Source organism: Diadema antillarum, unplaced genomic scaffold, assembly GCF_040938485.1.
Source record: "Diadema antillarum isolate AM-2024a unplaced genomic scaffold, OU_Dant_1.0 seq00000372_RagTag, whole genome shotgun sequence".
NCBI classification, from domain to species: Eukaryota; Metazoa; Echinodermata; class Echinoidea; order Diadematoida; family Diadematidae; genus Diadema; species Diadema antillarum.
This window is the reverse complement of record NW_027271372.1, coordinates 272,929-287,786: the sequence shown is the minus strand read 5'-3', so window position 1 is coordinate 287,786 and position 14,858 is coordinate 272,929. Positions and strand designations below refer to the sequence as shown.

Here is a 14,858-nt window from a genome sequence, read left to right as displayed (position 1 = left end):
GCCCCCCCCCCCCCGCTCCTTTTAACCCTCCTTCTACCACTTCTCACGCCCTCCTTCTAGCACTTTTCGCCCCTCCTGCTCCTTTTAACCCTTCTTATACCACTCCCCTCCTTTTAACCATCTTCCTCCTCCATCTTCCACTCTTTGTCCTCCACTCTTGTTCCTTCTAAGCCCCACTTCTCCTCCTCTTCCTCCTCCTTTTTCTCCTCTTCTTCCTCTTCCTCCTCCTCCTTCTCATCCTATGACTCTTTATCCTTCCCTTTTAATCCTTTTAACCCTCCTCATGTTTTTCCATCTTCCCCTCATCATCATCATCATCATCACCAACATCACCCCACTTCCTCCTCCTCACTTCCTCCTCAATTCCCCTGCTTTTATTCCTTTCTTTCTCAGTTTTCTTCCTCTTCCTCCTCTTCCTTTCTCTCATCTCCTCCCCTTCTTCCATCTTTCCACCTCCTCCAGTCCTACACCTCCTCTCCACCATCTCAATATCCTTCATCTTCAGACACCACAGGGAGCACAAATCTGAGCAATCAAGTGCTTCCCCAATCCCAACGTTTAAGAAGTTAACTACACTCCTGTTCACATTCCCTGATAGACACATCATCCACTGCCCCCCCCCCCCCAGCAGTTAAAAATCTGCACCCCTTTATAGCAAGGAATGTCATCGTTATTTTCAGTCTAATTGCTGCCCGAGACGATTTGGCTGGACTGCCTTAGTGTATTCACCATGGCCGTGAGAACCCACCTTTAATCTTCCGCTGTAGGTCACTCGCAGGCTAATTGGGTCTATCTGATCCTCTTTAGGGGTGCAGTGCAAATTTATATTCACACTTCCTGCCAATGCTGATTAATTGGTATCCATACCCTGCCTAGACGGTACACACTCTTTAATCTAATTGCCTGTAAGATGGTTGTTTGGTTAGCAGTCTCAAGAAGTAGCCAAGATAGAAGTTGCTGATGTGCTTGCATAAGAATATGTCTCATTTACTCTCAAGTGATGTGACCAAAGTTAACTCCTAGAGTTAACTCTGTAAATTGTTAAACACACAAAATGTCAATACGTGTACCAACCATTTTATTCAATACTCAAAAGTAGCATTACTTACTGATCTTCCCCCTTCCCCTCTGCCAACCCTTGATTCTTCAACTTTTCTTTCATCATATTTTATGTATTTCATTTTCCAAACTTGACTCGCCGTGTCCACCTCTTCTAATTCTATTTACCCCCTCCCACCCCACCCCACTCCACCCCACCCCACCCCCTAGTCTTGATCCTGATCTCAAAAAGTATAAACTTGTCACACACTTCACATACATGTACATACAGGTGAACCTTCAACATCTCGGCTACAAGGCTGTTTTGTGTGTTTAGCATTTGGCTATCATGCTGCATGTCCCACCTTCATGAAATAGTATGTTTTTTAAATCAATTATATTCTTTCAATACTCTTCCTTTCTTTCCTTCTTCTCCTCTCCATCATCTGCATTCCTTCCATCTGTTTCATTTTCCTACTTTCTCTCAGTTCTTCCTTTCTCTGCATTATACTTCTCCCTCCTCTTTCTTCGTTCCCTTTCTTCCAAGTCTCCATCATCTTTGTATTATACATTGTTAATATCAGCCATGATGCGTACTGCCATATTTCCTAATACTGTAGGAGCAAGAAGGTCACCCCAAACTCACCACTAAGTCAACACTTTGAAACTCTGAACCAGCACCCATGGCTTAAGCTTGAACAATAAAGAACATCATCACAAAGTTATTAAACAGAAATCTACATCTGCAGAGAGATTGGAAGTTCATGTTCAGACGAATTGCATGAGAGCATGGCACAAGCACATTCATCAATATTTTCATTGAGATCACAAAGAATTTTGATCAAGAAATATTAAAAAATACTGAATCACTAAAATGGCAGCTCAATCAGTACCCCTCAAACAATTCAACAAATCATAATCTCATCACTGTGTCTTTTTCCTGTTTGTATGCTATACTCAAATTTCATCCTGTTCTTTTCATTGTCACTGTACTAACAAATCTTTGTTTATCATTCTTCCTTTCTTTTTTTCAGCAAAACTTATATTTTATTTCTTGCTCCATTGATGTGTGGAATTGTGAATTGTTTCATATGAAGAATATATGTATATCTGTTCTTCATCTTTCATGAATCAATTTTGTTTGATTGTGATTTTCAAGAGCATGGTACAATCATATTATGCCAGTACTCTTCACAGCATTGGAATGACTTCTTGTCGTGTGTACGAAATTTGCGAAGTGATGTATTAGAAGACGAATGCTCAATGCTCCTGTAGTCACAGCTCATTGTAAAATTGACTCATGTTATATTCAGCCCCTGCTTACAGTCATGGCATCCTCTAATGATGACCATTTCCCTTAGTCACACGCCCTTGTTTTGACCATGCTCAAGATTGTTGCAGCGGTATTTGTCGGTTGGTCAAAGATACAACTTTCTACTCAAAGCAAAGTTTATGATAACACAGAAGTTTCACCAAACATTTCCATCACGTGAGAAGCTGAAAATGAGTACTTTGTTGTATTTCTGCATCTCAGATTCTAATGATTAAACTCAGCACCTTCTTTACACCACTGAACACGAACTAAACTGGTACCTGGAACGCTTACAATATTTGTAATGAATAATTACATAATACAACTCGTGTATAATCACGTGATATATATATTTGTTTTCTCTGCAATGATTATGTGTTTGCATTTTACTGAAGACTATCATATTTATCTCCCTGTTAATAACTCTGTAAAAACTCTAATGGATTTGTAACCCTCCACCTCCCTCTTCAACCCCCTTTTTTTGTTTATTCTGGCTTTAGGATGACTCAGAGGATCAGGTAATAATCTTTTGCAGGGAAAGCCCCTCTAATCTTTATTTTCATTATTGATATTATTGTCCTTTTACTGTCTTAAGATTAGAATCTATACCAAGTCATCAATAGAGATATCTTTGATGAGAAGTGTTGCAGTCCAGCAATCCACTCCTCCCGCCCCTCCCCCTCCACTGTGTACCCCCTCCCCTTATTTTGTGGGTGGTGGCAGGGAGGGTCAAAGGTCATTGTATTGCTTGCATGTGGAATGGCAATGGACCATAGAAACTGGACAGTGAACCTAGACAGGACAACTGGACTCTTACCTGCACTTAGTTGACACAGTCTACGACGCAGTCTAAGACGCAGTCTATTACTTACCCTGGCTCTGAAAGCAGGCATGTACGCTGTAGTAGTCGTTGCAATGGACAAATACTGTTCCATATTAGAAAGATAACTTCAACAAGGATTTCAAAGTCACTGACAGATATTACCAATGAGTCCAAAGTAAATTTTCTACACAAGGAATGAAGCAAAGTGACTGATACAAATGTATATATTAAGCTGTTTTTTTGATAGAGAGAACAGATACACAAATTTTGGGGTTTCATACAAAGGCTAATTTACCCAGAGTTGAGACAACTGATTTTAACTGATGATTTTGAAGAGGTACAGTGTAGTACAGAAGATAGAACATGCCAAGACTAGACAATTTTAATAGAATCACAACATGTGATAAGACAAGGCAAGACAAGACAGCCAGACAAGGCAAGATAACCAGACAAGATGAGACATGACGAGATAATACCATGCATCCATTCCTCGGTCGCTGTCCCACTGGTAGGCCGCCGATTGATTGTACGTCACGTTTGTATAATTGAGTGGTCAAGATTTGGTCCTTGCACTTCCTCACTTGTTCAGCATGGTGCTAAAACACCGACAGTTGCGTAACATTGAATACCAAGAAGGGCTTCTTCATCATACAAAAATTATATTCCTGCTTTTATTGCAAATAGCTAGCTTTTTTCTGTTTTTTTCTCCCATTCTGTCTTTTTGATTCTCTGACTCTCTCTGCCTTTTCGTCTCCCTTTACAAACATGATATATTCCTGTGACCTGTCCCCCACATATCGCAGACCAAATGATCTTTACTTTGTAGATATCAAGTTCAAAGTTCATTGAAGTCTACGAAACTGCAAAGATTACAGCATAACTTTAGTGATCATAACTTCCTTGTCATAATGATTTTCCTACATCAAGCTGCTTTTGCTGTACCTGTTTTAAATCAAACGTCCTCTGTCGGGGAAGTACATGTAGTCCCTTTAAACTGGAATAATGAGAAAGCAAAAAATGACCCTGCTTGGTTCTCGATGTCCTCAGATCTTGAACAAGTCAAGAGTTCTTCTAAAAAGTTTCTCTACCAAAGATAAAATTTTTCAAATCCCAAGTGTCGTGATATGATGGCACAACAGGTCACAGCAGTATGTGTGTTCTGTTTTGGAATTTCTGCGACATAGACATGATAGAGTAAGTCATATATAGTCTTTTACGGATCTCCCACCGGACCTATAGTGGTCACACGCGGGACACATATTTCTCAATTTAAAAGCAAAGTCCCACCGCCCCACCCCACCCACAAGAAAAAACACTCTTCAAGGGACTTGCTCAACTGTGGCCGGAAGTTGGCTATCATGTATTTGAGCGGTACCAATGATATCAGACATGATTACAAAGCTGATTACAGCGCATCTTACAATTAGCACATAGCTACTAATCACCATCTAACAAAGTTTTGAGTTGGAAAGACCTTTCATCGCTCTGCCGTATGCATTTTATCTTATCAACTATTTTTTCAAATTAACCTGTAGTTTTTTAACAACCAAAAAGCTTGATTATGAGTAACTGTCGTTATGTTTTGCACCACTAATATTGATTGCACTAAACCTGTGCTTAGGGTTCACAAACAGTTGCACTCACCCCTAGTTGTTTAATTGGTGTTTTTTTTGTTTTGTTTTTTTTGTTTGTCAATTTTTCCCCCACACAATTTCATGGAGAAATGGAGAATGCAGACTAATGTGATTCAGCAGCCAAGAAAACTTTGTTTTTGCCCTATTGAATATGAAGAATTTCCAAATCAAGAGAATAAATTGCTTTGCACTTTGGCAAGAATTTTGCTAAACGCAGCATTTGTATATTTCACAGAGAAGAAAATCAAGCCAGTTGTCTATGCTGTGGCTCATGTCCATCCACCTGCATAAAGCTATAAATGCATAAAGTTGTAAAGCAGCAAATAGTCATCAATGTCACTTCATTTCATATGCTTTGAACGCTGCTAAATTTGCACACTTGTATGCCTCCTATTTAGGGGACGTCATGCGCACATGCATATAGTACCTAAGCAATATGCAAGACAAATTATATGTGCTGAAGTTGCAGCCCAGTTCAGGAAAGCAATTATTATTTTGAATAGTAATATTCCTCTCCATCAATTTGTTGAATTCCTAAACTCTATAACGATGTTCTATACAAAGGAAATAGATCACAAAGTGTTTGTCATGGGTGTATCACTCATGTGCTTCAAATGTGTATGGGATTTTCTTTCATTATATCTTTAGCTCTAGATTTTTAAACAAATTCTGCTGTTGTGCAACAATATGCTATTTCTGAATCACAGATTTAGTATTGTTCCTACTTTTGTCATATTTTTTCTGTATCTTTCTGTAATGATATCTTTGATAGCTGGGCTAAAATGATCTAGCCATTGACATACATTGTACTTGTACACTAACTTTCCTGAATTTAGATTTTATTGTCATTCTTTTTGTTTGTGTGTTTAAATACGCCATAAAACTAATGATAAACTCACTACTCAGAGACTAATACACCACAAGTCATTCACAAAGAGGTTACATCGGCGCTGCTCACTCATGTAACTTGTTGATAGATTTGATATTTTCTTTGAGTTATTTGTCGTGCTTTAATACACTATTGACATTATTTCTGATCATTGTTGGTTGGTTGCTGCTGGTTTCTGAGTTGGTACTGTGAAAACAAGACTGATGGAAACTGCACAGCTTCCCCACCTCGAAATTCCCCCCCCCCCCCGAACCATTCTCCCCCCACCCCCCCCCCCCCACCCTTATGAGCAAGGTTTCCTGTGGACAAGTTCTTTCAAGTTTTTACCAGAAAAAGTCTAATTTATCTGACATGGCCTTATAGGAGTCACTTATTTTCTTAAAAGCTTTGTTTGCCCTTTATTCAAGTAGAACTCATCATTTCTTCATGTAGGAGAATCTAGGCAAAAACCTTGTGAATTTGAACAGTCGAAAAAGCGAGATTTGGGTAACATGTAATTGTGAGAAATTTGAAATAATCTATCAAGTCGCTGATTCCCTGATACAGTACGTAACATGTTCGTTGCCGTTCTCCCAGATTGAATGTACAATGTATTTGATGTTTGCGTGTTGTGATGAGTCACGATATTGCACTCCGACAGATATGTAAAGACGGGGGTTCGTCTTTTCTGCCTTTTCCATTTTACTAATAAGCATGATTCATGCAAACTCACCGCACTGTCTCCCATCCTAGCTTCTATGCACGAGCTCAGCACTTCACTTCTGCCTTTCGCACATGTGACCAGACGTATCCGCAAAAAAAAAAAAAAAAAACGAGAAAAGTGTACTCGTCACAAACAGCACTTCTTCAGTTACTGTAATTTGTAGTTACTTGTATTTTTTTGTCTGCCTCTTTCTCCACAGAGAATAGGCTTTTTGTGAACCCCATCAAATTCCTTTTCAGTAATGTGATTTCTGTCAGCCCTGTCGTTACCGAATGATTTGTCTGTTGCGAAAGCACAAAAGGAAAACATTTGGTGGTCAAATTGCATCAACAAATTTGTTTAATAGGAATCCCAAATCGAATATATTGCAGAATATTTGATATTTGACCAATCAGATCCTGATTAGAGCTTACGTCATTATCATAATGTATCAATTTCAAAAGAGACAAATTTTATTTGGGGAGGACGAAAACACCATCAAACTAATGGACAGATGTTTTAGATGGTAGAGTGGAGTCTTTCCCGACTATGCCAGCAGATAGAAGACTATAGAGGGCAGTGTAACAGCTGACTTCTCAGTTCACATTTTGAATCTTTTCTTCTTCTATTTCACCCCCTAAAGGGCTCACTCTGTTCTCGCTTTAAGCTGAACACATACGTGCAGTGTCCATGTTAACACCACCGTTGAGTGAAAGATTTTTCCCCTCCACAGCTACCAATTTTTGTACTGTACATTTCGGTTGTCTTTGTTTAATAATGAAAAGGGAATTGACCGCACATTGAGCATTTCATGAGAAGTATTGGAGTGGGATTTGTGTGGTTTGCAGTGTATATATTGTGGTCTTTGCTGTGTGAAAATGTTAAAGTGTCAGACAAGAAGTGCCTTAACTTTGAGGAAAATGATGTAAAAATAAATCCGCCAAACCCCTCTACCCCCCCCCCCTTCCTTTTAAAAATTATGGTTCCTAATTGTGTATCAAAACACCCAGCACACTGGTGAGTTCTATTGAGATGAAAGATTAAATGTTGCCATGTTTTGTTTTGTTTTAAGCCTGCTCTTGTATCATTATAAATGCCACTCTAGCATTAGAAAGAGAAATTGTCCCCTGAAACCGCTTGATTACTACAGTACACACCCGATACTCTTTCTTTATGAGGTTGAATCTTCTGATGTACAAGTTAAAGCTGTCATATATCACTACAGAGATCAGATACTTTTTAAGAGACTGTCTCTATCTTGTCAGGTATCAGGGAGTATCTATCTGTTCTGCAAAGTGAAGTTTTGGAGGGTTTTCTTGCACAAAAACAGTGTACAAATCATTACCACAAACGGGACAGTTGCTTGATAGAAATTACCTCTATTCCTTGCAGTACACTTCATGCATATGCTGCTCAAAGCCTAGAGGCATTCATATAATCCCATCAGACACTAATATACTTTGTAGTTTGTAGCCTTTAGTAGTGAATTATACAGAAGATTAGTGCTGGATCCAGAATTAATCACTGCCTAGTCTTAAATTTACCGCTTCTTACATATTATACACATGTACCCTTGCCAGATCTAGTCTACGCTCGTAAAAGTTTTTTGCATTAGCAATTAGAGATATAGAACTGCACAACTGCAATGTCCATGCCGCACATGCCTATCCTTAAATCGCAGTGAAGAATGTCTACATTATGCATCATTTTCTCACCCTCAATGTTTGATGGCCTTCACCTCTGTCGCACACCCAGGTGGCTGTTCTCGACAACTTGCTGCCCAAAACGTTCTACTCCATCGAGATCGCCGCCTTCACGGTGCGCGGGGACGGAATGCGAAGTCCCACCGTCGTCCAGCAGACACCAGGGCAAGGTTGGTGTATACCTACTGGTCCTCCTTCTCTCTAGGCTGAGGAATGAAAAAAAAAAATGATAATGTTCTCAACCAAAAACATGTTTTCACTAGCTCTGATCTAGTGATAGAAGTTTGGAATTATGCACACAGCGCTGCCAAGTATCCCTGATGCCGTAGACACGCCCCCAAACTTCAAACTTCTTGCCTGACTTAAGAGTTTTAAAACTTCCCCTATTTGGGAATAATATGTGGCCAGAGAGTTGCATTCCACACACTAGTGTCTTTAGTGAAAGCTCTTTGAAATGTCTCCGATATTTGATCTATGCATGTTGGCAGTGGTGTACAAGATGCGCTCCATCTTTAAAGTCATTGAATATGTACAATGTATCTATGTGTGTGACTAATGCCCATCTGAAGTACCCTTCTTTGTCATATCTCATTCTTTTTGTTCGATAACATTATATAAGCGAGGTCTCAAGGCAACATGTTAAATGACAGTTCACGAAAATTGTTGTTCCCCTTCCCGTCTTCCTCCCTCAACCTGGAAGAAACAAGAGCATACAATTTGATTTGATTACTATTCACCAACCTAAGACTGTCAATCTTTTCTAAATGCTTCATAGTTCCCAGCGTGCCAAGACAATTCGCCATTGTCGAAACCGCTGATGGCATGTACCGCGCATCATGGGCTCCGCCAACCGAGACACATGGCCAACTGACTGATTATCGCCTCACGTACGGTCCGGAGAATGGACGTCCACTTTACCTGGACCTTGATGTCTTGTCCTACGAGTCATATGACTTTGATGATCTCCGTAAGTTCTTCCCTTTAAGGCTTCATTTCTCCCTTTTTGTTGTTGTTGTTGATTGTGTTTACATATGTCTTTTGTACAAATTTTTATTGGATTTTATATTTATGCCCATGAAATGTTCTTTGAAAGAGTTTGACATAATGCCCAAAGTAGTTTTAATAAGAATGCTCCATATCCACACTGTGTATTCAATTACTAGTGTTTTCAATATTAGAGATCTGGCTGTAAGCGTTCTTACATTACACAACGCTGCACACTGGCACTGGTCTGCCAGTCCAGGACTAGCAAAAAATCACTGTCGGACCAGTACCTTTTTCAGGAATGGACCAGTAAAAAATGAAAACCTAGGTACCTACTGGTCCAACAGACAGGTTGGACCAGTAGAAAGAATGGGTTAGTGTGCAGCCCTGCATTACAACACAAAAACTCTGGTTATCTCTATCAATTAGTCATTACAAGCATTTGTACTGTAAGAAACAAACAAAAGATTTATCCAAATAATTCATGTTTCCTTTCTTCTGTCCTCGACCGACAGGTCTTGGAACGCAATACGAGTTCCGGCTGAAGGTGAGCAACCAGGAGGGGTTCAGCCCTGAAGTGACCGCCTTCATCACCACACCTGAAGGAGGTGAGTTAACTCTGCGATGATGTATGTTGTAAGTGAAGGTGTTGCTAGGGTATCCTTGCCGACTGTTATATTTCTAAACAAACTACAGGCTTGTAGATACAAACTGGGATAGAGTTGGCCCTAAGCTACCTTAGCAGAACTCCAAAGGGACTCTTGTAACAATTTCAGTTGATATCCGTGAAGTGAGAATGCTTGCCAACTGTTGTATTTCTAGACAAATAAGAAGATAAAAAGTGGAACTAAGTTGGACTTTGATCTACCTTAACGGAACTCCCAAAAGACCGTAGCAACAACTTTGGTTCGCTTCCCACCATACCCTATATCCAGTCTGTGAAGTATTCTGTAATATCTGTAAAATCTGTCAATAATTGATGTTGAAATGCCAGAATGCCAAAACCTTGAGAAGGTGTAAGATATGCATATATACGAGCCATTAATTGTGTTTTGGGGTGACGTCTTGCTCTCCCCAGTTCCCGCCGGGACGCCCATGAACGTGACGGCAGAGGCGCGCAGCAGCAGCACCATCTTTGTCTCGTGGGACCCGCCCCTCGTGGAGGAGAGGAACGGCGTCATCACCAAGTACACGGTGCGCTACTCCGCCTCCAGCGCCATGGAGATGTCCAACCGCACCACGGCGACCAGCATCGTCCTCGGGGGGCTGAGCCCCAACACCGAGTACTACGTGGAGGTGAGGGCCCACACCAGCATCGGCGGCGGGCCCTACAGCACCAAGGACATCGCCACAACGATGAGAGAGGGTGAGAGGAGAACCACCTCCCAAGGGCACAAATAACAGACACACACACACACACACACACACATACATACTCTTTATCTCTCTTTCATGAGTAATAGTAATGATGCTAATATTCAGTTCTTAGAAATGCATGATACCATAAGATATGGGGCTATATGCATGTATATGAAAACAAAAATCATACAAAATTTTCAATTTTCATATACAGTACTAACACAGTCAACAGTTATACAAAAAAGGATCAGTTTTTAACACAGATTTGAATTCATCAAAGTCTGCAATACATCCAATGTTCAGAGGGAGATTGTTCTGTAATGACAGTGCCATTTTACCAAAAGCCCTATCAACAAATGTCTTGTATTTCACACTTATTTCAGAGAGAAGATTCTTTGACTTTGACTGTAGATTATGAAAGCACTGATATGGCTTGATCAGTTTGCTGAGGTAGGCAGGAGCATTTCCATGAAAGCATATTTTTTTAATAAGTATCGCCTCTCCCCAGGGATCAGACCCCCCCCCCCTCCCCTCATGAGTTTCTGTAAAGTGATATTTGTGACATTTTTCTCTTGAGACAGGGTCATCTCACTTGCTATTAACATCAATGCCCCTGTTCCTCCTCACACAGCCCCTTCCTCGGCTCCCCTCAACCTCCGCTGCTCGGAGCCCGGTGGCACCAACATCGAGGTCAAGTGGAACCCGCCCAGCAACGTGCCCAGCTCGGGCCCCGGCTACAACTACGTGGTCTTCCACACCACCAGCGCCGACGCCTTCAGCGAGGGGCGGTGGGGGCGCCCCATCTCGGCGGGGTCGCGCACCCGGACGGAGCTCCACGGCCTGCAGGAGGAAACGACCTACTACATTGCCGTCAAGCTCCAGACTCCGGAGGGGAATTCCCCCATCTCTGATACCATTAGCTGCATGACAGGAACATCAGGTAGAGTGGGCATGGCCCTCATCATCATCAGTCTTGTCCCTCTCATTCTTGTTAAACACGTAGATTTAGAATTCGTACATCCCCTTTTTGCAACCCTGAAAATTATATTCCTTTCATAAGCTGGTGTATTGTTGAGGTGAAGTCATTTAGATCTTTCCTCAGAGTTATAAAGCTGTAAACTTTTAACCGTATATTAACTGGGGGGGGGGTCAAATTGACCCCCTCAACGTTTCGCGCCACAATTCCGCAACGCACAAAGATTTTGCCGCTTCGTTTCATGACTTTTTTCATTGAAGTCTCCCGCATATTTTGAAACCAAATTTGCGACATTCGGGTACATTGTTCTGAAGTTACATAATGCTTTGCATATGCATGTCAACTCGAAAATAACTCAAATTCATGATATCAAGTGCAAATCCAATGCAAATTGTGTTATTTTGTTAAATTGATATAGATTAGATTATTTCAACTTTTGATCATAGAAATTAATTAATTCTAATGTAGATAAGCTTGAAAAAGTCCCTGCAACAAATATTGGTCAAAAAACAATAGAGAACAAAAGGTAAAAACAATAAAATACATATGAAATTAACAAAACAATAAAAAACAAAAGAAATTGATTATGATTGTGCTCTTTTTTTACAAGAAAATTGTTTTATGTGTCTTTAGGAATTCTGACACAAAACTTTAGCAATTCTTCAGCCTTTTTAATGGAGTTACAGGTGGAACTGTGATTTCATGCATAAATTTGCATAATTGATTTACTAAAAATAGAAAATAAATATTTTTCTATTGTATGTTCAGGCAAAATTTTGCAGCGATCGAGTGATCAGCGGCCGAGATCTGAAGGGGGGGGGGATAAATTGACACCCCCCCCCCCCCCCCCCCCCCGTAAAAACTTGGTCTCAAATAGCCCAGTTAAAATAGGGTTGATAGCACTTACAAACAAAGCCTACAAAGCAAAGTGTCTGTGAAACTATCTTTACATACAAGTTGGAAAAGAGTGCCACATGATTCCATAAAGTAATGCCTCCTTGTTCTTTTACCCCTGCCTTTTCCCCCACGTAGCTCCTACTCAGCCTCGCGGATTCAACGCCGAAGTCTTCAGCGACAACACCATCAGGCTGGTGTGGACGGAGCCTGCGGATATCCCAGGCGAGCTGAAGGATTATGTGGTGAGTGGTCAAGGGTTTGATGAGAAAAACATGAAAAATCATGGGTAAACGTGGAACCCCCATTAGCATAAATTGGCTTTCGTTTTGGAAGCAGCGGCTACATCTGGATCTAGATGGATAGTGGGCAAGTTTGCGTTGTATCAAAGTGCTTGCATGGTCGGAGGAGAGAAAAAAATGCATTCATTGATGTTTGCAAACTTGTCCCAGGATTGTTCTTGAATGGCGTCCATGTTGGGTCCAGAGGGACTGGTGACTTGCAGCAAGAAATTAACTGTTGGATTTGAGAAGGGGATGATAGAGTAACCTCACTATTCTGCATTCTTCTTCAAAATATTCTTCTACCTTTATAATAGATGTTGCATGTTACCTTGAGGAAAGGCAGTGTTACTCAGACATGTTGGCAGTCTATGGCACAGTTCCAAAGACCCACCATGTCAGTTCTGTCTTGTGAAATGTAAGGACACAATGATAAGTGATGGTGACTGAGTAAATAATGCAAACTTTCACAAAGGCCAGGAAAAGTGCGACTTAGTTCTCAATCAATATGGACCGAAATTATTTTGTCTCATCATCATCATTTTGTTTCTGCCCCTCCTCCTCATCTTCATCCTTTTCCTCCTCCTCCTGCTCCTCCTCTTCATCCTCCTCCTTCTCTCCGTCCTCCACCTCCTTCTCTTCATCTTCCTCCTCCTCCTCTTCCTCCTCCTATTCATCCTCCCCTCCTTCTCTTCATCTTCCTCCTCCTCCTCCTGCCCCTCCTCTTCATCCTCCTCCTTCTTCTGCCCCTCCTTCTCTTCATCTTCCTCCTTCTATCCATCCTCTACCTCCTCTTCATCTTCCTCCTTCTATCCATCCTCCTCCTCCTCTTCATCTTCCTCCTCCTCTTCATCTTCCTCCTTCTATCCATCCTCTACCTCCTCTTCATCTTCCTCCTCCTCTTCATCTTCCTCCTTCTATCCATCCTCCACCTCCTTCTCTTCATCTTCCTCCTCCTCTTCATCTTCCTCCTTCTATCCATCCTCCACCTCCTTCTCTTCATCTTCCTCCTCCTCTTCATCTTCCTCCTTCTATCCATCCTCCACCTCCTTCTCTTCATCTTCCTCCTCCTCTCCCTGCCCCTCCTCCTCTTCATCTTCCTCTTTCTCCTCCTCCTGCTCCTCCTGCCCTCCATCTCTCCCATCCTGTCTCCCTCTCAGATTTCCTTCCGAACCAGCCCAAGATTCAGGAAGGAGCACCCGACGTACTACGACAGCGGGCGTGACATCGAAATCCTTGCCACCGAGAACCACCTGACCCTGGCCGGCCAGATGTTCAAGTCCAACATGGAGTACCAGTTCAACATCACAGCCCGCCAGGAACTGGCCGAGGGACCACCAGCGATCATTCTGGTCCAGACCAAGGTCCAAGGTTAGTTTTAGGACCGGGACCAGCTCAACTCTAGTACTCCCACGTGTCCAAGACTAAATGTGTTTCATAGAGGAATATTATAAGGCACAACACAACTGTATACATGAACAGTGGGGAGCTATGATATGAAAATACAATGCATAAATTTTGTAGATGCTCTTGTCTTTCTGTATCTGATTCTAGAGTGTGTTAAACAGCTAATGAAGCTGCTGTGCATATTTTAGTTGCCTGGTAATGAGGCATTGCAGTAAACATATGTTTTTTTGTTGAGTCTCTGGCTGTTTATTGTATGCGTATGCTGGAGTCCAGAAATTCACGCAATGATTTGCTGAACGTTGAGAATTTTAGCTTAATCTGTGTCTGTCGGTGATCCAGTTTCACCAACATAATGTTTTATTACCTGCATGCCACTCTGTACCAGACTTCGCTCTATGTGCAGTTTATGTGAAAGAGGAGAGATATTCCTTTGCAACACAAAAGCCATCCGTGTCGAGTGAAATCGACTCACTGCCCTCGATTGAATGTTGTGTGCATACAGCTCTACAGTCCGTGCCCACCCCAGCTGTGGAGAACTACACGATGACCGGCAACACAATCAAAGTCAGCATTCCCCAGGTCGGCTTCCAGGGAGCTCTTCTCGAGTGAGTAGTGCCTTTTCCTGTGGCTCTCTCTGGGTGTGTGTGTGTGTGTGTGTGTGTGTGCACTTACCCATGGTGGAAAACGAGAACACACACACAAACTTTACATTTAAACCAAGGACACACAGAGAACCGAGGACATCCTTGCTTCGCAGACCATTCCAAACGGTCTGCTTTTGCATGTAGGGGTACATGTTTGTATCGTAGGTCCTCGATTAGCATTATTGTAATAAGTCCTCTGTTGGATGGTAATATATGAATGAGTCCTCGGTTG

General features: G+C 41.6%; 1 protein-coding gene across 1 annotated transcript in view; it reads left to right on the top strand.

Moving 5' to 3' along the window:
• The window catches only part of LOC139731445 (receptor-type tyrosine-protein phosphatase delta-like), a gene marked incomplete at its 5' end in the record, with an annotated part of 81,077 nt that overhangs the window by 49,811 nt on the left and 16,408 nt on the right, over positions 1-14,858 (top strand). The window contains 9 exons of the mRNA XM_071642329.1: positions 2,851-2,868; positions 8,134-8,251; positions 8,857-9,048; positions 9,581-9,673; positions 10,144-10,431; positions 11,056-11,364; positions 12,433-12,539; positions 13,736-13,946; positions 14,485-14,587. Of these exons, the coding sequence (XP_071498430.1) occupies positions 2,851-2,868; positions 8,134-8,251; positions 8,857-9,048; positions 9,581-9,673; positions 10,144-10,431; positions 11,056-11,364; positions 12,433-12,539; positions 13,736-13,946; positions 14,485-14,587 (1,439 nt within the window). The remainder of the gene's footprint in view (positions 1-2,850; positions 2,869-8,133; positions 8,252-8,856; positions 9,049-9,580; positions 9,674-10,143; positions 10,432-11,055; positions 11,365-12,432; positions 12,540-13,735; positions 13,947-14,484; positions 14,588-14,858) is intronic.